Source organism: Myotis myotis, unplaced genomic scaffold, assembly GCF_014108235.1.
Source record: "Myotis myotis isolate mMyoMyo1 unplaced genomic scaffold, mMyoMyo1.p scaffold_m19_p_1, whole genome shotgun sequence".
Classification (NCBI taxonomy): Eukaryota; Metazoa; Chordata; class Mammalia; order Chiroptera; family Vespertilionidae; genus Myotis; species Myotis myotis.
In genome coordinates this window covers 129,553,620-129,580,048 of record NW_023416313.1, presented here as the reverse complement: position 1 = coordinate 129,580,048, position 26,429 = coordinate 129,553,620, and the positions used below count along the sequence as shown (strand labels likewise).

The 26,429-nt window shown below is 40.0% G+C and overlaps 1 protein-coding gene across 1 annotated transcript in view; it reads left to right on the top strand.

The window, feature by feature from the left end:
• Nucleotides 1–26,429, top strand: part of ODAD2 (outer dynein arm docking complex subunit 2) — a 206,664-nt gene that overhangs the window by 19,976 nt on the left and 160,259 nt on the right. The window contains 2 exon segments of the mRNA XM_036337850.1: nt 288–377; nt 2,948–3,095. Of these exon segments, the coding sequence (XP_036193743.1) occupies nt 288–377; nt 2,948–3,095 (238 nt within the window).

The window sequence follows — 26,429 nt, the reverse complement described above, 5'->3', positions numbered from 1 at the left end:
TAAAAAAAATAGACAACTACAATCAAGGCAGTAATCCACTAGATTAAAAGCTACAGAGTAAAGGCCTTTCACAATGATGGCAGCCTGTGAAGACATGTTCCTAGTACAAAGGAATACTGAACAAATTGCTTCTTCATTATAGAAAGTGCATGACTGTGCTCAAAAGAAATTCTCTGTGTCTGGAAAACACATAATTTGGGGTCATGAAAATGTTGGAATACTTGTATACATTTCTATTTTAATTTCCTATTAATCATCAAAAAGTAACTAATAAAGAATGTTTCTAGACACAGAACCTCACTTCATGAGGAAAAACATGGCGGAAGACTTGAAAAGTCAGCAACATCTGTTTCATCTGGAAAAGCACAATGGGTTCGGTATGTTTCTGTTAACCAATTCTTTAACACCATTTCTTACATGATATGCTAACTAATCCTAACTAATGGCATTCTTACTCTTAGGGTGCCAAGATATCTATATTGACAGTTACTAGTAATGTTTTGCACAATGATCATACTGGATTTCTTTTAGTGCAGAGCTGGAAGAAATGGCAGAAATCTCACATTAGGAAGTTTTCAACTTGGGAACAAAAACAAACTTTAAGATACTCTACTACATTTATACTACTTGGGGGGGGGGCGGTGTCAATATAATAAATTTTAATTTGTCTGACAATTCTTCAACTTTTTATTTTTAAATAACTATAGATTCACAAAAAGTTACAGGGGTACTACAGAGAGGTCTCATCTCCCCTTCACCTAGCTTCCCCCAAAGGTGACATCTAGGGTAACTACAGCATAATATCAAAACCAGGAGGGTAGCATTGGTACAATGTATATGTATACTTCATGCCATTTTGTCACATGTAAATGGTGTGGTGACTGTGGCAATCCAGAAACAGGACTATTCCATCACTACACAGAGCTCCCTCCTGCTACCCCTTATAGTCACACCCACTCCCTTTCCCCCATTATTCCCAGTCCCTGGCAACTGTTAATCTGTTTTCCAGTTCTATAATTTTGTCATTTTGAGAATGTCATATAAACATAATCATAAATTTTTTGTACTGGCTGTGTTTTTCATCTAATACTCTTGACATTCATCCAAGTTGTGGCATGTATTAGTAATTTGTCTCTTTTTTTTGCTAAGTAGTATTCCATGGTATGGATGTACCATACTGTAATTTCTCACCTATTGAGGGAAATTTTCATTCCTCTCAGTTTTCTGCTATTACAATTAAGGTGGTTGTAAATAATTATAGACAAATTTCTATATGGATGTAAGCTTTCATTTCTCTAGGACAGCGGTTCTCAACCTGTGGGTCGCGACCCCTTTGGTGGTCGAACGAGCCTTTCACAGGGGTCGCCTAAGACCATCCTGCATATCAGATATTTACATAACGATTCATAACAGTAGCAACATTACAGTTATGAAGTAGCAACGAAAATAGTTTTATGGTTGGGTCACAACATGAGGAACTGTATTTAAAGGGCCAGAAGGTTGAGAACCACTGCTCTAGGATAAATGCCCAATTGCCAACACATGTAATAATTGTGTGTTTAGTTTTGTAAGGAATTGCCAGATTCTTCCAGAGTGGCTGTACCATTTTACCATCCTACTAGCAATGTATGAGACTCACTTTCTTCTTATCCTTGCCAACATTTGGTATTGCCATATTTTTTATTTTCGCTGCACTAAAAGATGTGTAGTGTTGTCTCATTATGGTCTTAGCATTTCCTAAAATGGCTAGTGATATTGAACATCTTTTCATGAGCTTATTGCTCATGTATGTTCTTCAGTGAAATGTCTTGTATGTCTTTTGCTTATCTTCCAATCAGATCATGTTTTGTTTTTAAATGTTGTGTTTTGAGAGTTCTTTATCTATTTTGGGTATCCTAGGTTGGATATGTAGTTTGCAAATATTTTCTCCTCTCCGTAACTTGTTTTTTTCATTCTCTTAATATAGGGTCTCTCATAAAACAAGTTTTTAATTTTGATAAAGTTCAATGTATAGATTTTTCTTTTATGGATTGTGCTTTTGATGTCATGTCTAAGAACTCTTTGTGATGCCTCTAGTCCTGAAGATTTTCTTTGTTTTTCTCTAAAAGTTGTGTTATTTTTACATTAAAGACTGTGATCCATTTTGAGTTAATTTTATATATAAGGTGTGAAGCTTAGGCCAAGCTTCACTTTTTTGCCTATGGATGTCTAGATGCTCCAGCACCATTTGATGAAAAGCCTGTCTTTTCATCATTGAATTGCTTTTGCATTGTTAAAAAAAACCAGTTGGGTGTCCTTATGTGAATCTATTTCTGGGTCTCTGTTATATTCAGTTGATTTTTATCTGTAGCCTTTCATGAATACCACACTGTCTTGATTACTGTAGCTATATAGTAAATCTTGAAATGTGGTAAAGTGGTTATTCTCACCTTCTTTTAAAAATTGTTTTTGCTATTCTAGTTTCCTTCCTTTTCACACAAATTTAGAATAATCTTGCTATATCTATTTAAAAAATGTGCCAAGGATTTTGATGTTTTTACTATGTAGAGCAATCTAATCTATAAACATTATGCATGTCTTCATTTGGACTTTTTATTTATTTCACCAGCGTTATGTAGTTTTCAGCATAGAAGTCCTGTACAAAAATTTGTTAGATTTATATCTGGAACTAGAGAATCCAGAACAATGCTGAATAGCAGTGGTCAAAGTGGACATCCTTGTTTGTTCTCCATTTTAGGGGAAAATGCCTTTCACTATAGTAAGTGCAATGCTAGTGTCGGTTTTGTACATATTCTTTATCAAGTTGAGGAAGTGCCCCTCTGTTCTTGTTTTGTTTTTGTTTTTTTTGAGAGTTTTTATCATTTGGGTACATGTTGCTGAAATAGTGATGTTATAAGCATGTACATGCTGTAACATAAATATATTTCTTATATGTTGTTGTTATTAGTAAGAGTGCTGAAAAGGTTGAGGAAATTGTTAGTGAGAGCTCCTCAGAGAGTGAAGAAGATGAAGAACCACCTGATCATCGCCAGGAAGCAAATGCAGATTTGCCATCGGAATATTGGCAGATTCAGAAGCTGGTGAAATATTTGAAGGTAAGACAGACCCTTTGTACTATGTTTGCAATGTTTATTTTTAAATCCTTGCCCCAAAATGTATATTCTGCTTCCAAGTTTATTTCAAATATGTTTCAAGTATGTTTCTTTCAAATAAGGGTTGTAGGAACCCTATTTTTATTTAAATGTGTGCAAAGAGGAAGGTCTTCTTCCCTCTAGGATGACAAGGTTAGTCCTCCTGGAGCAGGCAGGCTGCCTAGAGCCAGCTATCTTGCTTAGAGCAACTGGGGTAGCACCAGATACTATGACTTACCACCAGTGAGATGTGATGGAAAGAGCATGAATTTTTGAAGTTGGACTAATTTTTCTGCTGTACCACTTACTAGCAGTGTGGCTGTTGAAAAGTTTGGTTTGAGCCTTATTTTTTCTCAACCTATGATATAAAATAAGTATCTTATAGGATTAGTTTAAGTATTGAGAAAACATTTGAAACATGTGGCATAGTGTCTGATACATAGTAGGTACTTAAAATATTCATTGGTGCATTTCCATTAGTATCTTCAGTAATAAAACATACATATGAAAACAGTTTACATAATAACTGGCCATATAATGTTGTATTTAAGTACTTGGATGGGGGGGGGATAAAAAAAAATGATTTGCCAAAACCCAGATTAATATTATTTTCTGACATTGGATAGCTGATATTGATCATGTCTAGGCTGTGTTTAAAGCAAAAGTCCAGAAGTACTTGTGAAAACAACATTATGGCTTATCTCATGTTTTCCTTCTGCTTCTCCATGTCTTTGGTCAAATCAACATGAACATTTGCCAATGCCTTTGCATACTTAAAGGCATTTAGGTAACTCCTAAAGTGCTAATGGGTACTTTTCCTGTGCCTTTGAGGTCCTCCAGAACTGAGAGGTAAAATAGCTTATTTGTGCATATTTTTGTGAATTCTCCAAGGCCCTGCATAGATATGGCCTTGTAGGCATAAGTCAGTTGAAAAAGTTTTTCTTGCAAGAAACATATGCCCCTTCCTCTGTCAGACACAGCCTCAGCTGCAATTTATAGAAAAAGAAAAGTTTTCCTGAATCCCATGGAAAGGTAGTCAAGAAATTTGGAAAATGGGGAAAGGATTCTAATTCTCTTTGGAGAATTAAAATTTAGAAATTGCTGATTCAGAGGAACTTACTAACATCATTGAAAGCAAGAGCAGTTAATTATCTAAGCTTGGTAATCATTCCATAATATATCTGTATATCAAATCAGCACATTGTACACTTTAAATAGAGATAATTATATTTGCCAATTATTCCTCAATAAAGTTGAAAAAACACACAATGCTAACAGTACAATCAAAGTTGAAAGTAGGCATTTCTAAGCATCAGGACAGAAGCAAGTAGGAGAGAAGTGATCATAATCTAATGTCAGCCTTGCTTGTAGCATTTGCCATGCTCTAAATGTGTGTCTGCTGCTAACAGTGAGTCATTCTTGCATAACTATTAATATGTTTATATGCATAGTATACTTTATACAAATCCTATTAGTGGTGTTCCAAGAAATAACAAATTTGAAAGCAAAATAAGTCATTAAATTTTAATTGAGATTTCCACTGTAGCCTTGTGAAGCTCGCTAAGTAGATCTGAATGTTATGTTTTTTGGATGTACTACCCAGTAATTTTGCTGGCATTTTTTGGTGTTTGAATATTATTACAATTTGTTCTTTCTAAGTAATTTAACAGAAGAAATTCAAAGGGAAGATTATGTGAATATGTTGTGGAACATTCCATTATAAAACCAGAAACTGATGTTAAATCTGAATTAATAAAAACAACAAAGACTTAGATAGCCAATCCAGAATCAGGAAAAACAGATAAAATATTTTCATCATTAAAAAAGGAAATGAGCTTATGTGAAGCAAACCCTAATGCCTGCCTTGGCTATGCTTTTAGAAGCCTCTTAATAATTTGACCAATGTCAATACAAAATGAAAGAAAAATTACCTTTTTACATCTAGAATAGTAGCCAAGAAGCAAAAACCAGCACTGTTGGATAGAACGATCAATGCTTTGTGTGTTTTAAAATTTAATTTTAAGAATGATATCTTATAAATGTAAATATTTTAATATTATTTTTCATTTTCTAAAGTGACTTTTATTTGGCCTTTATATTGTGTTAATGTTCCTCTCTTTTAGTGTTTTCTGGTCTCAAATATCAGGTAGAGATAATTTTTAAATGTTGTTGTAATATATATAGCTTATTTTTTTACAGAACACCTCTGAAATTTTTAGCATTGCTACCACACAAAAAATGATACACTATTTAACATTATTCTCTAGTATGGTCAGGATTATTATTTTTTAAAAATATATATTTTATTGATTTTTTACAGAGAGGAAGGGAGAGAGATAGAGAGTCAGAAACATCGATGAGAGAGAAACATCGACCAGCCGCCTCCTGCACATCCCCCACCGGGGATGTGCCCGCAACCCAGGTACATGCCCTTGACCGGAATCGAACCTGGGACCTTTCAGTCCGCAGGCTGACGCTCTATCCACTGAGCCAAACCGGTTTCGGCTGGATTATTATTTTTACAATGTAAATAAAGTTTAGGAAAAAGCATGGGGTAACATGATTTCTGGAATTCCTAAGAATTTCTGGGAATTCTGATTTCTTATTCCAAAATTTGAAGATTCATATCTGTTGGGAATTTGGGAATACTAGCATGGAGCACAGGCTGGAGTTCAGGCCCCATGGTCCATCCTGTACCCCTTTGACAGGTGTCTTTGTGCACAAGCCATACATACAGTCAACATGGTGGCTTAGCTGGGCATGCACGGCAGCAACGTACAGACTCAGGAGACCTTCCTGGCAGTGATTTGATCCTTTTCTGAACTGCAGAGCTGCCCTGATCTCACCTCTACTCATAAAGGTGAGATCACCCACCTGGAGAAAAGATTGGCAGTGTAGAACTTTTGTCACCCAAAACTTGGGCAGCTTGAGCCAGACGAGCTTTGTCGATCAGACAGGGCCTTTGGAAGAGCGCTGGTGTTTATCCAAATAATTCTGGTCTATTAACTGCATTTCATTGGTGAAAGAAAATAGTCAAAGGGGTGCAAGTATCAGCAGCACCAGGAGTAGACTAATGGATTAGTAGTTAGCAGCACGATCTTCAATATCAGAAAGACTTCAGTTGAGTCAGGATCTGCCACTACTAGTTCTCTAGCCTTGGGAGAGCTGGTGGGTCTCTTTAGACTTCACTTTCCTCATTGGTCAAGATGGCAAAATAAAACATCCCATATTTTAGAATTATTATGAATATTAAATGAAATCTAGTGCATGTAAGGTATTGTCAATAATAATAATTTCCATTGCATATTATTGCTATAAACAGTGTATAGTGTGGAGTCTTGAGATACACAAGTGATCTCTACTTTTGCTTTGAATTTTCTAGCAACCATTGAAAGGAGGGAAATGCGGTGAGTTAATATGTTGAGGGAAAGATTCTTAATCATAATAAGATAGAAATAACTCAGTTGCCCATGTGTGTAACCCATCCTGGTGCTAAGAGCAGAAGGAATTTTCTCCCTGAAGACTTAAACGGGCAGACTGTGAGTGAGGTAGTGAACATCTGCTTCAATAATATCCTCTCAGTGAACATGGTAAGGAGGTCTTAAAATAGTCTAGTTATTGGATAACTATTTTAAGTTTTTCAACTATTTAGGATAAATACATATAATACTAGGCCAAAAAGGGATGCACTATTTCTGTCCCAGAACAGCTAAGAAAAACATTTATTGATGAAGTGCTATTTAAGCTTGCACAAGTTCTTCATCAATAAATTATGTGCAAATGTGATACTTTTGGCCAGACAGTAAATTGCTTGGAATTATTATAGTTCCCACAGGTAAATATTCTTAGCATAGCCAATAAAAGAAAAAGTATATCTACAAATGATTTCAAGGTTTTGATGCAGATAGGTATTTTATATGGAGATACAAAAGGATATTAAAAGTCTTTGAAATGCAAAATTGAATGTCTCTAGGTAATCTCAAAATAAATACACTTGACATTTAATTTATAAAATTATTTCTAAATGTAGACTTAAACTAGCAGAGAAATGTTAATGTTGACCTGACTTTCTACTTAATTTTCCAAGTACAGCAATGTCTGCAATTGTTGAAAAAAAATGTTGATGAGCTCATTAATACTCAAATGGGTCAATGAACTATAGTTATTATTTATCCAGAGCTATGAGCTCAGATCTTGGCATGAAAGTAAAGGGAGTTTGTATTTAATTATTTGGCTTTGACACATGATCATTACATCTTGCAAGTTTATATATGTATATATTCATATAATCTGGATTTTTAGGACACAATTTTTTCAGATGAATATTTATTCAGAATTGTGGAAAGCCATATTTTTACATAAGATTTTATGACTTGACAATTTTTTTAAAATTTTCTTTTTATTGTTGACACTATTACAGATGTCCTCATTTTCTCCATCTTTGCCTACCTCCACCCAGTCCCTGCTCCTCCCTTTCCCCTGGTCATCTCCACACTGTTGTCTGTGCCTACTATGGGTTATGCATATATGTTTTTGACCAATCCCTTCACCTTCTTTCATCCAGTCTCCTCTTTCCCCTCCCCTCTGACAGCTGTCAGTCTTTTCTGTCTATCTATGCCTCTGTTTCTATTTTGTTTGCCAGTTTATTTTGTAGAACACAATTTACTTTTTAAACTAATTAATACTTGGCTTTTTTACTTACCACATTCCAACTCCCTCCACCCCATATAACTGATGACTCTGTACCCTGGTTCTAAATGAAGCAATAACCCCCTTTCAGCTACCTTACTGAGATGCACTTGCATTCTGCCTTCTATCGTTAAGGTTTAGTGTGTCTGTCTTATCAGCTGTCTATCCTATCAGAGACCATATTAAATTATTTGTCTTGCAGGGGTCTTGCTAGTGAGCACAGCCTTGCCTCTCAACCCTTTGCCCAAAAGGTGTCACTGGGAGAGCGCAAGGTTCTTGAGAGGCCAGGCTGTGCCATTCTTCACACTCAGGTCCTCGAGAGCAGTTCTTCCTCCCTGCGAACCACATCTTCCTTCTGCATTGCTGACTTTCTGCAACTTCTCTTCCTCTTCTCTCTCCTCCTTTTGCTGCCCCCTTTCTCCTTGTAGGTGTACTATTTTGTATTCTGTATTTGCTAGCTTAATAAGGATATTATTTTCTTCCCTGGCCATAAATGATCCAAAATCTTTCAGTTAAATGCTCCAAAATCTTGCAGTTTTGCTATGGATCAGTTCTAGCTCCTGGGGGAGATGGTTTAATAAGGCGTATGCATCACACTAGTTCTGTGAATCTCTCTAAAAATACAGAAGTTTCACTCACTTCTAAATCATGTGTTTGATTGTTTTATATTGTCTTTATTTGTAGTTGATATCTAATTTTATGCCATTGTGATCTGAGATCATGCTTGATATGATTTCGAGCTTCTTGAATTTATGGAGACTTAGCCTGTGTACTAACATGTGGTCTATCTTTGAAAATGTCCCATGTGTACTTGAGAAGAATGTATATTTCTGTAGCTTTGGGGTGAAATGTTCTGAAGATGTCCATTCATCTGATCTAGTGAGAGAAGTTTAGGGTTGCTGTTTCTTTGCTGATATTTTGTGTCGAGGATTTATCTAGTGATATCAGTGGGGTATTAAAGTCCCCTACTATGATTGTATTGTCAAACTCTCCCTTGATATCTTCAAGATTTCAGTGTTCTTAATGTGAAAAATGAATCTTGGGACCTGAGGTTGAAAGCCCCTTGAAATCTATTTCTGTGGAGATTGATATGGAATTTATTACTGTGGTATCAGTAAATCCAAGAGAAAATTGAGCAGACTAGAGTGAAACCAAGAAAATGGTTGGTCAGCTTTCTGGGATCTCAGAGCCTGGGTCTAGCTGGCATCATGTTTTATACCCACTCTAGGCATTTCCCAGGGATGTGAGGTGAGGATGTACCATCCTGGCATCAGCTGCAGGCTCAGTTGGAGTAATATTAGCAAGCAAGCTAGAAACTCCTGCCTGCCCCCACTCTGAAGTGCTTCGTTGGGCTGACCTATTCATGAGTACTTGCTACAATATGGAGGAATCTAGGTTAATCCTCAGGGTCATTTCCCCAGGTGCATCTTCTTCCTCTTGGATGCCTCTTTCTGCACCTGGGAAACAGCATTGATTGAGAAAGCCGAGTCCACCAGCAGGTGGCATGCCAAATGAATCTGAGTGGGAAGTGACAGGGGCTTGTGTTGATGTGGAGGTGTGTTGGGGGCTTGGAATAGGAGAGTGTCCTTGGAAGCACAAAGAAATGACTAAGAAAGAGTAAAGGCCAGTTTCTGAGGAGAGTTTTGTTTAGAACAGATTAATTTTGAGAACAGTGAAATATCCAAATAGATTTAGCCCATGCAACAATTGGAAATAAAAAACTGGAACTCAAATTTTTTCATTAGAAATGAAACCACCTGTTTGGGAGCTAAGGGCAGGAATTAGACTGAGGTGAGAGAGTGGAGCCTGTGGGCCTATTTTTGTCTTTTTATTCATGAATGGATGTGCGTTCTTGATAGCTAATCAGAACATTGCTGCCTCTCACTTGGGTTAGTACAAGTAAGGCAATATTTTTGGATCAAAATTACTATGCCCAAACTGGTGGTCTTTCTTTAAACATTAGTTTGCCATCTTATAAGGAGACTAGTGGCCCAGTGCACAAATTTGTGCACATTGAAAGGAATTTAATTAGAAGAAATATTTTAATATCACTATTTGCCCTTTCTCTATAATAAAAGTGTCAACCAAATTCATGATTGACAATGACAGATGGAAACACACGCATGCAATTGGCACCAGCAAATGCTTTATATGTATCATGCATGAACGAGTCAACTTAGCCTTTTCTAGATATAGAACAAACTTGCTTAATTAGACTTGCTTTCTGATTTAGCTAAACTTTTTCCAGCCCAGTGAAGCACTCCAACTTCTCTTTCCAGTAATTATTAGCAACACAGCAGTAAATATTAACACGAAGCAGATTATTGTTGTAGATCACACAGGGAGAACAAAGGGTAAAATATTTAACTGCAGCAGTGTTTGACTATAATCTGTGCAGTGAGAAAACCTGAAGTCATTTTCAAGTTCCACCATTTCTTACTTCTTTTCAGTCGGGTCAAGTTTCTAAGCTTTCTAAATCTCTGCTTTCCAGCTAATGAAAAGAAAATAGGATTCCACCAGAGTCTCCTATGTACCTACTCCAGGACTTCTGTGAGGATCAAATAAGATGAGGCTTGGGAAAATGCTTCACAGACATTTGGTTACAGTGTAAAGTGTTTCCACCTGGGTATAAAGCAAGTCGTGTTATTGGGCTAAAAGAAACTGCAAGGAGGCTAATCGCTAGGGAGAGGAAGCCAGGTGTTGCTACTTGATGTCATTATCTTGACAGAAGGAAAAACACTTAGTATATTAGCCTTTTATATAGGTAGATCACTGGCCTTTAAAAAATCTTAAATAAAGTAACATTTTACTTGGTAATTTCATGCAGCTAGCTCTTAGACACAAAATATTACAGGAAGGTAAATAATTGGGAAAGTTTGAAGCAAAAAGAGAAAAAAATGTCTATTTTTAAAGTAAGCTTCCATCTGATTGAAAGCTGGTACATTCTAAACTCCAAGGGGCTAGATATGAAGACTGGGGAGATGATGGGCTTTTTTTCTTTCTTTCTTTTTTTTTAATCCACACTTGAGGATATGATTTTAAAGATTGTCAGAGAAAGAGAGAAACATGAATCTGTTTACCCCCTGTATGTGCCCCAACCAGTAATTGAACTGCAACCTAGGTATGTGCCCTAATTGAGAACTGAACCTGCAACCTTTTGTTGTATGGGATTATGCTCCAACCAACTGAACCACCCGACCAGAGCACTGATGGGCTTTTTCTTAAATTTTTAAAAATGTTTTTCTTTATTGGTTAAGGTATTACATATGTGTCCTTATCACCCCATTGTCCCCTCACCCCCCCGCCACTCATGCCCTCACCCCCTGGTGTCTGTGTCCATTGGTTAAGCTTATACTCATGCATACAAATCCCTTGGTTGATCTCTCCCCCTTACCCCTACCCTACGCTACCTTTCCTCTGAGGTTGGATGGTCTGATCAATGCTTTTTGGCTCTGGATCTGTTTTTGTTTATCAGTTTATGTTGTTCATTATAATGCACAAATGAGTGAGATCATGTGATATTTATCTTTCTCTGACTGGTTTATTTTGCTTAGCATAATGTTCTCCAGTTTCATCCATGCAAATGGTAAGAATTCCTTCTTTTTTACCGCAGCATAGTATTCCATTGTGTAGATGTACCACAGTTTTCTTATCCACTCATCTGCTGATGGGCACTTAGGCTGTTTCCAGATCTTAGCTATGGTAAATTGTGCTGCTATGAACATAGGGGTGCATATATCCTTCCTGATTGGTGTTTCTGGTTTCTTGGGATATATTCTTAGAAGTGGGATCACTGGGTCAAATGGGAGTTCCATTTTCAGTTTTTTGAGGAAACTCCATACTGTCTTCCACAGTGGCTGAACCAGTCTGCATTCCCACCAGCAGTGAAGGAGGGTTCCTTTTTCTCTGCATCCTCTCCAGCACTTGTCCTTTGTTGATTTGTTGATGATAGCAATTCTGACAGGTGTGAGATGGTACCTCATTGTTGTTTTGATTTGCATGTCTCAGATGATTAGTAACTTTGAGCATGTTTTCATATGTCTCTTGGCCTTCCTTCTGTCTTCTTTCGAAAAGCATCTATTTGGATCCATTGCCCATTTTTTGACTGGATTGTTTATCTTCTTTTTGTTAAGTTGTATGAGTTCCCTATAAATGTTGGAGATTAAACCCTTATCAGAGATAATATTGGCAAGTATGTTCTCCCATGCAGTGGGCTTTCTTGTTGTTTTGTTGATGGTTTCTTTTGCTGTGCAGAACCGTTTTTATTTTGATGTAGTCCCATTTGTTTATTTTCTATTTAGTTTCCATTGTACTAGGAGCTGTATCTAAAGATACTGCTTTGGCATATGTCTGAAATTTTGCTGCCTGTGGATACCTCTAATATTTTTATGGTTTCCCATCTTACCTTTAAGTCCTTTATCCATTTTGAGTTTATTTTTATGCATGGTGTAAGTTGGTGGTCTAGTTTCATATTTTTGCATGTATCTGTCCAATTTTCACAACACCATTTCAACACATTAAAATGACTGTCTTGACTCCATTGTATGTTCTTGCCTCCTTTGTCAAATATTAATTGAGCATAGTGGTTTGAGTTGATGTCTGTGTTTTCTATTCTATTCCATTGGTCTATATGTCTGTTCTTGTGCCAGTACCAGGCAGTTTTGAGAACAGTGGCTTTGTAATACAGTTTGATAACTGGTATTGAGATCCCTCCTACTTTGTTCTTTCTAAGGATTGCTGCAGCTATTTGGGAATGATGGGCTTTTTAATGTAAATTCACAAATGTGGTACCGGCCTTGAATGTGCCATGGGGGCAATTTTTGTTCCTATGTTCTAGGGCAGTGGTCGGCAAACTGTGGCTCACGAGCCACATGTGGCTCTTTGGCCCCTTGAGTGGGGCTCTTCCACAAAATACCACGTGCAAGTGCACACATACAGTGCGATTGAAACTTCATGGCCCATGCGCAGAAGTTGGTACTTTGTGGAAGAGCCACACTCAAGGGGCCAAAGAGACGCATGTGGCTCACGAGCCGCAGTTTGCTGACCACTGTCTAGGCAGTGATGGCGAACCTTTTGAGCTCGGCGTGTCAGCATTTTTAAAAACCCTAACTTAACTCTGGTGCCATGTCATATATAGAAATTTTTTGATATTTCCAACCATAGTAAAACAAAGACTTATATTTTTGATATTTAATTTATATATTTAAATGCCATTTAACAAAGAAAAATCAACCAAAAAAATGAGTTCTCGTGTCACCTCTGACACGGGTGTCATAGGTTCGCCATCACTGGGCTAGGGGAATGGTGATATTATCTGAACACATGTCACTCAGTGGAAAATGGGTGCTGTAGACTACTGACAGCTTCTGGTGACAACTAACATCACCACACTTTTATCCTCTACCCCCACCCAGGTGAGTTGATGAGGGGTAGTGCCTCATTGGTTCATTCTATATGGTCAGTTTCATAAAACACCGGTGTTGGTCTCATCTTTCACATGAGCCAGGGGTCTTGCTAGTTATTCTCTGTCATGTATCCACAAATTCAGAATTCTCAGGCCATGAAAAGTAAAGGGGTGAGGTGAGTCCCCTACTTAGCAGGGACCAAGACTCTCCTTCAGAGTGACATCTAAAAGATGATCATATAAAAAATCTCACAAGGCTTCCCAAGAAACATTCAGGCTCCTTCCTTGGCATGGTCTGCATTTCCTGTCTGGAGGATGGATTCTCAGCAGTAACAATGTCATACTTGAAAACCTTGGTTAAAGATTGCTTTTGTGGTGCTCAGTTTCTTAATGATCTCGCATTAACTGATTCAACACACACATGCACACATTCCACCCCCATCCCTTAATTGGTTAAAAAGTTCTTCTAAGTTGTAATTGGCAGTTACAGGCATACCTTATTTCATGGCACTTTGCGCTTCACAGATGTTGCATTTTTTACAAATTGAAGGCAACCTCAACCAGCAGAAAGATTACAACTCCCTTTATTGTGATACTCACTTTATTGTGATGGTCTGGAACCAACCCCGCAGTATCTCTGAGATATGCCTGTATATGATTTTTCATGTAGGAATTTGATGTACTTTGCAATGAATTCCAGTTAATTAAATTCCTTTCCCATTACTTGTGTTTTGGAGTGTCACTTAGTGTGATCCTTGTTTCATTGGTGGAAAAGCTGAGAAATACTTTACTCCCGGCCACACAGAAGGTGCTATGGTCCAGGACAGCATCCAGGTTTCTGTCTTTATTGCCAGTTGCCTGGTTATGCTGTCCCTCTGTCAAGAAAATCAGGCCCTGAGCCTGCTGACCTTGCTGTTGTATGTTATTTTCTCTTTCCTTTGTTTTTCTTTATTTGCATAAGGGGCTAATTAAACTGGGATCACTTCTTAACAAAGGAATTTAATGGTCATTTTTGGAAGACCTATGAGAGTACGCTCTTTTGCTAGGTTTTAATTAAAGAGATGGAGAAGCACATGATAGTGCAGTGTTATTATTGTTGAAAAGAATCTTTTAAAAATAAAAAATAATGATCACTGTTTATGAACCCAAACACACTCCAATAGTTTGACAAGTGAGGCAAGAACATATAAAGGCAGTCTATTCAATAAATAGTGTTGGGAAAATTGAACAGATACACGCAAAAAAAATGAAACTAGACAACCAATTTATACCATACTCAGGAAAAACTCAAAATGGATTAAAGGTATACATGTAAGACCTGAAATCATAAAACTCCTAGAAGAAAACAAAGGCAGTAAAACCTTGGACATTTCTTCTAGTGATACTTTTTCTGACAAGGGAAACAAAAGAAAAAAATAAACAAATAGGACTACATCAAACTAAAAAGTTTTGCTCAGCAAGGAAACAAAACAAAAAAACAACTTACTGAATGGGAGAACATATTTGCCAATGATACATCCAATGAGGGGTTAATATCCAGAATTTATAAATAACTCACACAACTCAACACCAAAGAAAACAAATAACCCAATTAAAAAATAGACAGAGGACCTGAATAGATACTTCTCCAAAGAGGACATACTGATGGCCAATATGAAAGGATGCTCAACATCGCTAATCATCAGAGAAATGCAATTAAATCCACAATGAGATATCACCTCACACTTGTCAAAATGGCTGCCATCAACAAATACACAAACAACAAGTGTTGGCAAAGATGTGGAGAAAAGGAACTATTGTGCACTGTTGGTAGAAATGCAGATTCAGGCAGCCACCATATAAAATAGTATGAAGGGTCCTCAAAAAATTAAAAATGGAACTGCCTCATGACAGATTACACTTCTGGGTTTATAGCCAGAAAAACCCAAAACACTATGCTGCCTATGTTCATTGAAGTGTTATTTACAATAGCCAAGCTATGGCAACAGCCTAAGTGCCCATCAACAGACAAATAGATAAAGAAGTGGTGGTACAGCCCTAGTCAGTTTGGCTCAGTGGATAGAGCATCAGCCAACGGACTGAAGGGTCTCTGGTTCTTGGTTGCAGGCTCGATCCCCGGCCCCGGTCAGGGCACATGTGGGAGGCAACCAATCCATGTGTGTCTCTCACATAGATGTTTCTCTCTCTCTATTTCTCCCCCTACCTTCCACTCGATCTCAAAATCAATTGAAAACTATCCTCAGGTGAGGATTCACAACAACCAAAAAAGTGGAGATATATATATATATATTCTACACTAATAAATGACAAAGATGGTAATTGACCACAATTTTGCTATGTCCAAGCCATGCCCACCAGCCAATCAGAGCAGAGACTATATGCAAATTAACCCAACCAAGATGGCAGCCGGCAGCCACGGAGCTGGAGCAAGCAGGAGGCTTGGTTGCCTGGGCAATGGAGGAAACCAAGATTCCCATCTGCTCTGGCCTGCTGTGGCCTATGCAAAAGGCAACAAAGTTTCAATTATAGAAGCTAAATAAATCCCAGATACCTGCTTCCATCCAGCCTCCACTGGGAGCTTGGGTGGCTGGGGGGTGTGGCCAGCCTGCAAACAGCCATCAGCCCCTCACACAGGATGGCCACACCCTCATGGGGTGAGGGTCCCTGCTGTGGGGCTTGGCCAGCCTGCAAACAGCCATCAGCCCCTCACCCAGACTGGCCAGGGACCCCAGCGGGGACCCTCACCCTGAAGGGGGTGTGGCCAGTCTGCAAACAGCCATCAGCCCCTCACCCAGGCTGGCCAGGCACCCCAGTGGGGTCCCCCACCCTGAAGGGGCTGTGGCCAGCCTGCAAACATCCATCAGCCACTTACCCAGGCTGGCCAGGCACCCCAGCAAGACCCCCCTTTTTGAAGAGGGTGTGGCCATCCTGAAAATGGCCCTCAGCCCCTCACCCAGGCTGGCTAGGCACCCCAGCAGGGACCCCCACCCTGAAGCGGGTGTGGCCAGTTTGAAAACAGCCCTCAGCCCCTCACCCAGACTGGCCAGGCACCCCAACGGGACCCCCACTCTGATCCAGGACACCCTTCAGGGCAAACCAGTCACCCCCACCCATGCACCAGACCTCTATCCTATATAATAAAAGGGTAATATGCAAATTGACCCTAACAGCAGAATGACTGGGAATGACTGGTCACTATGACACACACTGACCACCAGGGGGCAGACGCTTAATGTAGGAGCTGCCTCCTGGTGGTCAGTGTGCTCCCACAGGGGGAGCTCTGCTCAGCCACAAGCCAGGCTGATGGCTGCCAGTACAGCAGTGGTGGTGGGAGCCTCTCCCACCTCCTCAGCAGTGCTAGGGATGTCTGAATGCAGCTAGGCCTGCTCCCTGCTGGCAAGTGGACATCCCCCGAGGGCTCCTGGGCTGCCAGAAGGATGTCTGACTGCCAGCTTAGGCCCAATCCCCCAGGGAGCGGGCCTAAGCCAGCAGGTGGTCATCCCCCAAGGGGTCCCAGACTGTGAGAGGGCACAGGCTGGGCTGAGGGACCTTCCCGAGTGCACAAATTTTTGTGCATTGGGCCTCTAGTATATATACAATGGATTACTAGTTGGCCATAAAAAAGAATGAAATCTTACCATTTTGACAACATGAATAGACCTAGAAGGTATTATGTATGCTAAGTGAAATAAGTAAGACAAAGAAAAAAGCACCATGTGATTTTACTTATATGTGTAATCTAAAGAACAAAATAAATGAACAAACAAAATAGAAACAAACTCATAGATGCAGAAAACAGACTGATGGTTGCCAGAGGGGAGGGGGTTAGGGGACTGGGTAAAAAAGGTGAGAAGATTAAGAAGTATAAGTTGGTAGTTGCAAAACACTCATGGGGATATAAAGTACACTATAGGGAATATAGTCAATAATCTCTCCATATATATAAAAAGCCAGCAACCAGAACGTCATAACGACCAGAATGACCAACCACTATGACTCCCACTGCAGCCAGTGAACCGGCCCAATCTGGGGGTGGGGCCAGCTGGCCAATCTCCCGCAGCCCCTCTCCTGGCCAGCTCCGCTCCTGATTCCCCCCCCCCCATTCTGATCAGGGGCAGGGCTGGCCAACCACCCATGGGCCCTCCCCCAGGCTTCTGGCCCCCAATCGCCCCCCCACACCACATTTGGGGGCAGGGCTGGCTGGCCAACCTCTCACAGCCCCTCCTCCAGCTGCTGACCTTCAATCGGCCCCCCCCACCCGATTTGGGTGTGGGGCCAGCAGGCCCACAGCCCACAACCCCTTACCCCAGCTGGCCCGGCCCTGATTGGACTCCGATAGGAGTGGTTTAGCTGGCCAAACTCCTGTCATCTACTCCTCCAGACAGACCCAGCCTGATCTGCCCCAATTGGGGTTGGGCTGGCAGGACCCCACCCATGAATTAGTGCACTGGGCCTCTAGTCTAATCTAATAATAGAGGGATATGCAAATTTGTCCATTACAGTGTCACGTCATGACCAGATTAGCAGGCTGTGTCCCCGCCCTCTGCTCAGGCAGCTGCAAGGCCTGGGGTAGGATAGGACACAATAGGAGGGGAAGGAAACTGCACACAGAAGGGGGTGGCAACCACAGGAAAGCAGAGTAGGTGCACCTGGCGAGGGGCAGGGTGCAGGCGGAGCAGTGTGGGGTGCCCCACCCAGACACAGGAGGAGGACAGTGGCGGCCATTGGCAGGGAGGTACCCATGGGTCTGGGACAAAGTGGAGGATGGTCCGAGGCCTTCTGGGCAGATGCACTCCTTTGTGGCAGCAGCGTGCAGGCCATGCAGGCCTTGGCCACCCTCGCTGGGCCAGGCATTCTGGGCAGGAAATGGGAGCAGGACAGTGGCCGGGAATGGGGGGTGGTGAACACCTGGTCGGGGTTGAGCCCTGGGCTGGGGGTTAGCCCCCCCCCGCAACGGAAGCTTTAAGAAGGAAAGGAGGGAGGGAAGAACTTTATAAAGGAGTCATTAGAGAGCAAAGTTAAAGAAGGAAAGAGGATGTGTGAGTGAACTGTAGGAGCTATAATGAAAATCAAGTATAGTTGTGTACGGGGGACAGATTTTAAAAGTAGGAGTCAGGAAAGAAAAAAAAAAGGATAATTAGGTAGGTAGATATTAAAACAGTGTAAGTGGAGAAGAATGTGTGGATGAGAGAAAGGGAGGAAATAAAAGTTTTAAAGGGAAGCCGGTAGAGCTTAAAAGGAGAATGGGAAGAAGGAAGGAATGGTAGAGGGAGCAAAGGAGGTCTGAGGGAGGAAGATAATTTTTTTTATAATCCTTTGTATTTCTGTAGGGTCAGTTGTCACTCACCTCTTTTGTTTCTGATTTTGTTTATTTGTGTCTTCTTTGTTTCTTGATGAGTCTGGGTAGAGGTTCATCAATCTTGTTTATCCTTTCAGAGAACAAGCTCTTGGTTTTCTTGATCTTTTGTATTTTATTTTTTTGTCTCTATGTCATTTATTTCTGCTCTGACTTTTATTATTTCTTTCCTTCTACTTACTCTGGGCTTTTCTTATTGTTCTCTTTCTAATTCTTTAAGTTGTATGGTTAAGTAACTTATTAAAAGCTTTTGTTGTGTTTTGGGGATAGGCCTGTAGTGCTATGAACTTCTCACTCAGGACTACTTTTGCTGTGTCCCATTGATTTGGGTTGTTGTGTTTTCATTTTCATTTTTTTCCAGGATATTTTTTATTTATTCTTTGGTCTCGTTGATAATCCATTTATTGTTTAATAGCATGCTATTTAGTCTCCACGTGTTGAATTTAGCTGATTTCTAATTTTATGCCATTATGATCTGAGAAGATGCTTGATATAATTTCAATCTTTTTGAACTTGTAGAGACTTAGCTTGTGTATTAACTTCTTTTCTATATTTGAAAATGTCCCGTGTGCACTTGAGAAGAAATGTATATTTTGTAGCATTGGTGTGAAATGTTCTGAAAATGTCAATTAATTCCATTTGATCTACTGTGTCTTTTAGGATTGCTGTTTCCTTGTTGATTTTTTGTCTAGAAGAGCTAACCAACTATGATTGTATTGCTGTCAATCTCTCCCTTGATATCCTCCAGACTTTTAAAAATGTATGTAGGTGCTCCTATATTGAGAGCATATATGTTTACCAGAGTTATATCCTTATGTTGTATTGATCCCTTTAGTATTATGAAGTGGCCTTCATTATCTCTTGTTATGCCTTCACTTTGAGGTCTATTTTGTCAGATATGAGTATTGCTACCCCAGATTTTTTTTCATTTTCATTTTCCTGGAAAATTTTTTCAATCCCTTCATTTTCAGTCTGTGTGAGTCCTTTGTTCTGAGGTGTGTCACTTATAGACAGCATATATATGGGTCTTGTTTTCTTATCCATTAAGCTACCCTATGCCTTTTGATTGGAGCATCTAATCCATTTATGTTTAAGGTTATTATTGACTAGAGGCCCAGTGCACGAAATTCATGCACTCAGGAGAGTCCCTCAGCCTGGCCTGTGCCCTCTCACAGTCTGGGAGCCCTCAGGAGATGTCTGCTCCATGGGGAGCGGGCCTAAGCCATCAGTCGGACATCCTTAGCTGCTGCGGAGGTGGGAGAAGCTCCTGCCACTGCCGCTGTGCTCACCAGCCGTGAGCTCGGCTCTGGCTGAGTGGCACTCCCCGTGTGGGAGTGTGCTGACCACCAGGGGGCAGTCCCTGCATTGAGCGTCTGCCTGCTGTTGGTCATTGCACATCATAGTGACTTGTCGACCAGTCGACTGTTGGCCCCCTAGTGGTCAGTGCACGTCATAGCAAGAGGTTGAGTGGCCTTAGCATTCATTAGCATATTATGTTTTGATTGGTTGAACAAACAACTGGATGACTGGACACTTAGCATATTAGGCTTTTATTATATAGGATAGGTACTTTTTGTTACCATTTTTATTCCTTATGCCTGGTTTCATCCATCTCTTTCTATTTCTTCTTCTAACAACAGTCCCTTTAGGACAGTGGTTCTCAACCTTCTGGCCCTTTAAATACAGTTCCTCATGTTGTGACCAATCCATAAAATTATTTTCGTTGCTACTTCATAACTGTAATTTTGCTACTGTTATGAATCGTAGTGTAAATATCTGATATGCAGGATGGTCCTAGGCGACCCCTGTGAAAGGGTTGTTCGACCACCAAAGGGGTCTCGACCCACAGGTTGAGAACTGCTGCTTTAGGATTTCTTGCATTGCTGGTTTGGTGGTAATAAACTCTTTTAGCCTTTTTTTTTTTGTCTGTGAAGCTCCTTATTTCACCTTCAATTTTGAATGAAAGCCTTGGTGGATAGAGTAGTCTTGGATTCAGTTCCTTTGTTTTTCATTGCTTTATATACTTCATTCCGCTCCCTTCTGGCCTGATGTGTTTCTGTTGAGAAATCAGCTGATAGGCTAATGGGAGATCCTTTCTTGGTAACTTTTTGTCTCTCTCTTGCAGCCTTTAAAATTCTCTTTGTCTTTAAAGTTTGCAATTTTAATTATTATGTGTCTTGTTATGGGTATTTTGGGCTCATCTTGATTGGTACTCTTTGTGCTTCTTGGACTTGTGTGATTTTTTTTCTTCCCCAAGTCAGAGTAGTTTTCTGTCATTATTACTTTCAACAGGTCTTCTAGTCCTTGCTCAGCATCTTCTCCTTTTGGTACCCCTATTATGTTGATACTGTTTTCGTTTCATGTTGTCCTAAAGCTCCCTTAAACTCTCCTCCTGCTTTAATTTTTTTTCCCATTTGCTGCTCTGAATGCGTGTTTTTTCTACCTTATCTTCTAATTCACTGATTTTGTCTTCATCTTCTTCTAGTCTACTTTTGAATCCTCCAGGGTGTTTATTATCAGCTATGTCATTAATAATTTCCAATTGATTCGTATTTATTCTTTCAACATCTCTTTTCAAGTTGGTGTAGCTCTCATTAAGTTATTCAATATTCTCCTTAATTTTAATATAATTCTCATTAAGTTGCTTGTAGTTCTCAACGAATTGTTTGAGCCCCTTAGTACCATTACTCTGAATTCTTTATCTGACAAATTGCTTGCCTGCAATTCATTTAGTTCCTTTTCTGGAAATTCCTCCTTTTTTTTTTCATTTTTGCTGTCCCTTTGTGTTTGTTTCTGTATATTGGATCAAACTGCTATGCCTCCAAGATTTTTGGGGGTGGTCTTCTGTAGTAGGTGTTTTGTGGGACCCAGTGATGCAGTCTCTTAGCTCTCCTGAGCTGGGTATTCTAGGAAAACCCTTTACTTGAGTTATTTTGGTTCTCCTATTATAGTTTGGTCTAGAATATTATTGTTCCATTCGTGAATGGAGTCTCTTCTCAGGCTGGCTGACTATGTGGCTCACCCATGACCATGTTGTGCAAGCTGTTGTAGAGATGCTGACTGAACAGAATGAAATACAACAAGACAAAACATAAAAGAAACAAAGCAAGAACATACACCAGACTCCTATAGCAACCACCAAAGAAGAGAGTATGAGGAAAGAGAAAAGAGGGCAAGAATGATAGATACAAAAGAAAAGGGGGAAAAATGGGGAGAAAACAAAAGAAACAAAAAAAGCACAAACAAAAAAACAGCAAGAAGGGTGGCAGAATATGTAGATGCAGAGCTGAAATAAAGAAAATAAAATAAAGAATTAGAGGAATAGGGGAAGGAAACAGTTTATAATAAAGGAGGGGAGAATGAAATGAAAAGATAAGAAAAAATTTTGGAAGGTAAAATGGAGGAGAAAACAGATAGACCTAAAATAAGAAAAAGAAAAATGATTAGAAGGAAGGAGAAAAAAAAGGGGGAAAGAAAAGAGAGAGAGAAAAATGAGTAATGAAAAAAAAATTGAGGAGAAGGGAAGAGGAAAATTAGATGTATGAATCAACAGAGACTAGGATAATAACAAATCATTAAAGCAGATAGATAAAGATAAATTTGAAAAGGGAAAAAAAAAAGAAAGGAAAGAGAAAAACTGAAAAAAAGAGAAAAGGAAGGAAGAAAAAAAAGTGAAGAGGCATTAGTTTCAGCCAAGTTTAATACCCCATGGGAGTTTGCTTTGGACCCCACTCCTCTGTCTGCCAATTCTGGGCTTCCTGTTAGGTATTTAGGTGCTAACCACAGTCAGGCATTGTCCTTTGGCTTTCAGCAACCTGCTTGAAGCTCCAAGTGATCCACCACTTTTGTCTGTCTCCACAGTCCTTGGCTGCAAAGCAGGAGGGGCTAATTTGCCCTTTAAGGTAGGTTTGTGAGCAGTACAGGGCCCAGGGCTGGGTCAGCAAACTTTCCCTGGATCCTGGACTCAGCCTCTGCCTGCCTGTGCCTGCTAGCCATCTGTCAATCATAATCACTGAAAAGTCTGTTACTTAAGGGCGTTAGGTGGGGGAGGGGAGGAGGGAGGGTGCTGTTTAGCTTTCAGGGAATATGGTGGGTATATTTTCTTGTCCCAGAGCTACTCCTCCGAGAGTGTCCCAAAATATTACTCTACCCTTGGCTGGACAGAGAGCCTATATGGAGACCAACAGGGTTGTCTGGGAACCTGGAGTTTTTAAGTCTGGTTCCCAGAATAGTGGGGAAGACAGCCCCCCCTCCAATCCAACCAAAAAAATGAATTTGCGTGTCACCTCTGACACGCGTGTCATAGGTTCGCCATCACTGGCTAGCTTCTCTCAGGAAAAATGTCCATTTTGGTTTGGATGCACATGAACGACCAAATGCAGGTCTCCTGGCTACTACTTTCCCACATCTCCCTGCCCTGCTTCCTACCGCAGCCTCTCCTCAGGCACCTCAAGTCTGTGCCTCCCTCCCTGAACCAAAGCCTTGGTTGAGTAGTTGAAAATGAAACCTTCTGTGCTCTGGGTTTAGAGAAAAACAAAACAAAACAAAACAAAACAAAAACCCCACCAAAACAAAACAAACAAGAACGAGACTGCAGCTTTCTCTCTGATTGGCTCCAGTCTGCCTGCTCCAGACTCTGCCTCACAACTGGATGTTATGTGGGCCGTGGGTCTCGGCTCTGGTGCTTTGGGCTGTGGAGCCTGCCTGGGGTCTGGTCCTCTATTTCTGAGGGAACAGACCCTCCTGTAGCCCAGTGCTTCCTCCTCACTCTCCACCGGCCGGCCTGTTGCCCTGGGAACTGGGTCAGCTCCTCTTGCAACCTCACCCTTCCTACCAGTCTCCAGGTGTTTTCTGTCCTTCCTTGATATGTCTCCTCCTCGGGTGGACCTCAGTTGGTAATTCCAGGTGAATGTTCTCCAATTTAGTTGTATTTCTAGTGTGGTCCTTGGACGAGGAGCATAACAGGTCTGCCTATTCAGCTGCCATTTTTTTCGAGTAATTCATTTTTTAATGGGTCTCTTGCATCTATCCACTTTACTGAGATATTTTAATTAATTATCACAATTATTCAGTTACTCTTCTAATCTTTTTAGGAAAACAGTTACATTTGATACAAATTTTCCCTCATTGTAATGACTAGCACATTCCAGTGGAGTGTCAATATCTATAAATGTTCCATGGCTATTTTAAAAGAATGTGTGGGGAATCCTTGCATTGTTTTTTACCAACTCCCTAATACAAATTCTTAGCAAGCTTGTAATACAACAGTCTGAGTCAAATTTCTTGTTTCTTCTGGAACAGTATTTTCTAATTTTCCTTCCTGGAGTTCTCTGGTCTCATCTCTTGAGTCTTAGGTTTATGAGGCTTGAATCATCAGTATAAACTCGGTTTGCAAATAAGCAGAAGTCAAAGCAGTATGTTTTACTACCTTGACTTATGTGGTCACGTGCCACTCACTTGGAGCATTGACTTTTTACCATTTCTGATCCTGGGAGATGAAGAGCATCTGTAAGCCAAACCTCCATGCTGGGCACCAGGCCCTCTGTTGTCATTAATAAACAGTCATTGGCAGAGGCTCCCTTTTCTGGCTGAGTGGCGTGTTTGGAAGAAACAGTGCTGAGAGCATAGAAAGCTAGCTGGATGGCTGTATGATGGTTGTGTCACCTCACCAGGTCTCGCCTGCTGCCCCTTGATTGCAGATGGTGGGGAACAGGAAAAGAGGGCCCTTTGCTCCCAGTCCTGCCTCTTTGCCTTCTGTTTTCACTGTTGTCATATGAGGCTCTGACAGTGAGCTGAAGATTACACTGTGATTATATTGCCCATCAGAGTTTCACCTACTAGCTTTGTAGTATTTTTTCTTAAGTTACTGTATTTTCTTAAGTTACAACACATGATAAATCATGTTGGTCTCCTAATCCAAGTTATCCCCTTCTTTCTCCTTTTCTCTGCGTAGCTGCTGTAACCTGAGTGGTCTCCACACGCCCACACTTGGCTCCTCCAGCCGGGGGCCTCTTTAGCCAGAATGATTTCTTCAAAATATACTCAGCTCATGTTAGTCCTCCACTCCACCACCAAAACAAACAAACAAACAAACAAAACAACAGCCTTTGAATATTTCCTATCAATCTTCAATAAAGATTAAAATTCTCAACCTGGCCTATTGGCCAGCTGGTTTTGTTGCCCACCTTGCTCATCTCCTCCCACTCCACCACCCACTCTTTGGGTCTCAGTCACACTGCCTTTCTTTAATAAGCCTTCAACATGCCAAGCTCCACTCCACTGTAGGACCTGTGCACATACTGTTTCCTCTGACTGACGTGCCTTTCGTCACCTCCCTCCTTCTCCTGGGAAAGCTCCTGCTCTTTGTCCAGACCTCAGTCCAGACATACATTCCTCAGGGAAACCTTCTCTGATCCCCACACCTTGTTTAAGTTCCCTATTGTGGCATCCATAGCCCCATGCCCTTCTCCCTTAGAGTACTTCTCATACTTAAAGTTTTTACATATTTGAATGGGGTAAAAAATTAAAATCTTTTTTCTCCACTAAACTGAGCTCCACGAAGGCAAATACCATCTCTGTTTTTGTTTATCTGATGTCTCAGAGGCATAGCATTGGACTTGGGGAATAATAATTGTGTCAATTGGTTGAATGAGAGAATACAGAAAATGATTTGAGGCAACTTGCTTCTTTATTTGATCTTGAATACATTCCTCATCTCAACTTAGTAAATGTTTATTTGTTCCTTATCAGCAGCAACAAGGGTGAGGGTGCATTGCTTTGTACACCAAATAGGGTAATAAATACTTATTTCAAATGTTTTACTTAAAACAATGAAGAACATTATTTATAAAAATGTCTTTTATTTATCTTATCTTTCAAAAAGAAATTTTGAGAAAAATGAGAGAAAGCAATATTAATTCAACCTTTGCATGTTTGAAACTGATTGTGACAATGAACAAACGCCTCCTGGTTATAGAAAGGAATGTGAGCTGCAAAATATCTGCAGGTGGACAGAGCCAAGAGATGCCTGACAAGAAGCAGGGGCAGGAAGACAACTGGCAAAAGAATTACATTAATTTAAGGAGTAGAAAAGCTTATTGGAAGCATTCTTCAAAACCCTTCAGAAGCTAGTAAAATAATATTTTACTATGTTTTCTCCATCTCTTAAAATTCTCACAAATGCAAATTAATGATAAATTGTGAAAATAAGGATTGGCAACTAATTACATCCCCAGGGCAGAAATAATTAGAAAAGGAGAATATTTTCACTCCTTCTCCACAGTTAGATGTTTATGGCATTTGGTAAAGGAGAACAAACATTTGAAAATCCTTTGACATAGCTGGTATTTAAAGAATAGCAATTGGCTAACATTTGTGGCTCTGTATGTTGAATATTTTGGCTCCAATCCTCGGGTATTCATTCTGAAAGATTTATAACCCTTTGGGGAATATGGTCAGTGACAACGGTAGAACTAAATCCTGAAATGTGGAAAAACTAACTTTTCCTAATATAAAACTGTTCTAAAAAAATCCCTCAAGTCTGTGACTATGTTTCCAGATTTTCAGCAAAAGCCCTTGATTTACAGAATTTTTTTCTATAGCGATCTAACTTTTAATGATTAATGTAAAATTTCCATCCTTTGGCTTCAAAAATGGCCTAGAGATAATTCAGAAAAATATATAGTCTTGCCTTTTGGGCACCTGTTGCAATTCTGTGACTTTTAAAAAATTTATTTCATTGGTTATAGTATAAATAATGAAGTAAAGTTCAAAGGATGGAAATAGTCTAGAAGAGAAAAATTGAGAGACCTTAAAATGAAATAGGAAACTACGATTGTGCTGAATGTAT